Source organism: Rhinatrema bivittatum, chromosome 16 (genome assembly GCF_901001135.1).
Source record: "Rhinatrema bivittatum chromosome 16, aRhiBiv1.1, whole genome shotgun sequence".
Classification (NCBI taxonomy): Eukaryota; Metazoa; Chordata; class Amphibia; order Gymnophiona; family Rhinatrematidae; genus Rhinatrema; species Rhinatrema bivittatum.
The window spans coordinates 51,401,242-51,403,740 of NC_042630.1; the positions used below are offsets into that span (position 1 = coordinate 51,401,242).

General features: G+C 41.1%; 1 protein-coding gene across 1 annotated transcript; it reads right to left on the minus strand.

Annotated features, from left to right (window-relative positions):
- Positions 1-429: 429 nt before the first annotated feature.
- Positions 430-1,362, minus strand: LOC115077670 (olfactory receptor 1030-like). Its single transcript, XM_029579965.1, has one exon. It carries the CDS (start codon positions 1,360-1,362, stop codon positions 430-432), a length of 933 nt encoding a protein of 310 aa, XP_029435825.1.
- Between the last annotated feature and the right edge of the window lie 1,137 nt (positions 1,363-2,499).

A 2,499-nucleotide genomic window follows, 5' to 3' on the forward strand; every position in this document is an offset into this window, starting at 1 on the left:
GGGTGGAGGGGGAGTGGGATTATCCTGGCAGTTTCCTCTGTCTCCTTTCTGCTTCCAGCTCAGTCACAACTGGACCTGAGATAATGCACGTTTCTTTCCCCTCTGTTTTATAACATCTCCCATCCTCCCCAAAGTATTAAGTTTGGACATTGTATTTGCAGTCCTGGACCTAGGGCCATGCCTTAGGGCTCCTTACAGGTCCCAAATAAAGCCACTGTGTGTGACCCTTGAGAACTGACCCCATCTATCTCCCCCACATGGCTGACAATGCTGCTTCTGACACATCCACAGCCCTGGCTGACCCAACTCAAGGATCAAACCAGGGACCTTCCATTTCCATTTTAAAGGGAGAGCCAACATGCACCCTACTAGAAACTGAAATGCCCTACATGTGAGAACCTTCTCTGATTTATCACAGGCTCCCATATGCTACTTCCCCATGACTTTCCTGACTGCATTTTTTACTTCCTTGTTCCTCAGACTGTAAATGAGGGGGTTGAGCATGGGGGTGACAATCGTGTAGAGCACGGATATGATTTTACCCTGCTCCTGGGAGTAAGATGAGGTGGGAAGCAGGTACATACAGAACACTGACAAACAATAAATGGAGACCACAGTGAGGTGGGAGGCGCAGGTGGAGAAAGCTTTACGCTTCCCCTCTGCAGAGCGGATTCTCAAAATGGCTGAGATGATGTAGACGTAGGATATGATAATCACAAGGAAGGCAGGCATTGTCATCAATGAAGTTGCAACAAACACTAAGCTTTGTGTGATTGCTGTGTCAGTGCAGGAAAGCTTTAACAATGGCATGAGCTCACAATAGATATGATCGATGACATTAGAGGCACAGAATGAAAGGCGGGTGACAGAAACTGTGACCATCTCAGAAGGTATAAAACCAATGATCCAGGAAGCAGCTGCCAGCAGGACACAAACTCTCCAATTCATAATGATGGAATAACGCAAGGGGTGGCAGACTGCGGCATAACGATCAAAAGCCATGGCAGTAAGGAGGAAGATCTCCACGCAGACAAAAACTATGAAGAAATGCAGCTGTACTAAGCATCCAGCGTAGGAAATGGTCTTATCTCCTGAGACGAAGATTCCCAGCAGTTTTGGGGTGATGTTGGAGGTGCAGCAGATGTCTGTGAGAGAGAGGTTACTGAGGAAGAAGTACATGGGGGTGTGTAGGCGGGAGTCAGCCCAGATCACTGTGATAATCACAAGGTTCCCCAGCAGGGTGATCAGGTAGATGAGCAGTAAGACCAGGAAGAGAGGAACTCGCAGCTGGGGATTATCAGAAAGTCCCAGAATAATGAATTCTCTCACCATTGTCAAATTTTCCACATCCACTGGAGCCATCACACTATTATTATTGAATTTATGTGCTTATTAATAATTCTAATACACTGATCTGAAAAGCTTTTTTTCAAGTATAGAACACCATAACTCACATAATAAACATAAACATGGACATACATTAAGAATACAAAATAAACAAGATCACTTAAAATAAAATGAAAATCTAAAGCCTATTATGAATAGCTAACAGTAAACTAAAATAATCTATCCAAATGTATATTGAAATAAAGAGATTTTATCCTGAAAGCAAGTTAATCTCGTTGTAATCACAAATCTTGTGTAAGATAAATGAGGTGTCACTGAAAACACTCCTAGAGGTAAAAAGAAGAAATTGGAAATGACAAATATGTTATGTGCAGATGTCATTGAGTTTTACAGATGTTGCACTGTGTGGCCAGCAGTGAAAGTCACTGATCTGCACCTCATCAGGTGTCACTTACAACTCATGGGCAATATGTTGGACGTTCATTGCACTGAAGGAGATTTACAGCCAAGGGTTTTCTGTTAACAAACCTTCTCATCCTATTCTGTGTCTGAAAGAAAGGTTTAAAGTTAGGTCTAAAAGTCACTGATAGAGCTGGGGATAATAACTCAGCCATAGAGAGTCACACACACAGAGTCAGTGATACCATTGGCAATCAGAACTGGAAGACATAGGAATGAATTAGAATGATTGCTAGCATGATAAAGGATATTGCAGATGATAAAAAAAAAAAAAAATGCAGCCAACGCATAATAATTTTTCTTAAATATAAGAATACAGCATCAGAGTAAAATTTATAGTTATGTATGCTAACTATTGTTTATATAATTTAAAGTATTCTGATTTTTTTCAACTCTATTTTATATTGAGATATTCAGTTATATATTTGTCATTCTACTGATGCCTCTTCAGACAGATGTTATTGCACTGCACAGATGCTGCAATGTATGGCAGGCAGTGAAAGTCACTGAGCTGCACCTCATCAGGGTTATACAGGGTCAGTGACAGAACCAGGGAATAGCACTGGGGGACAGGAATGAGGGAATTAGAAAGTTTGCAGATGATAAATAAAAAAATATAGACATCACATAATCAGTTTTGCTAAACATATGAATATGGCATCAGAGTAAAGTTGCTGCTCATAGCTGTGAATG

What these genes read in the sequence shown, in the direction of transcription:
- LOC115077670 (XM_029579965.1), bottom strand. Translation starts at nt 1,362, where the DNA reads ATGGCTCCAGTGGATGTGGAAAATTTGACAATGGTGAGAGAATTCATT.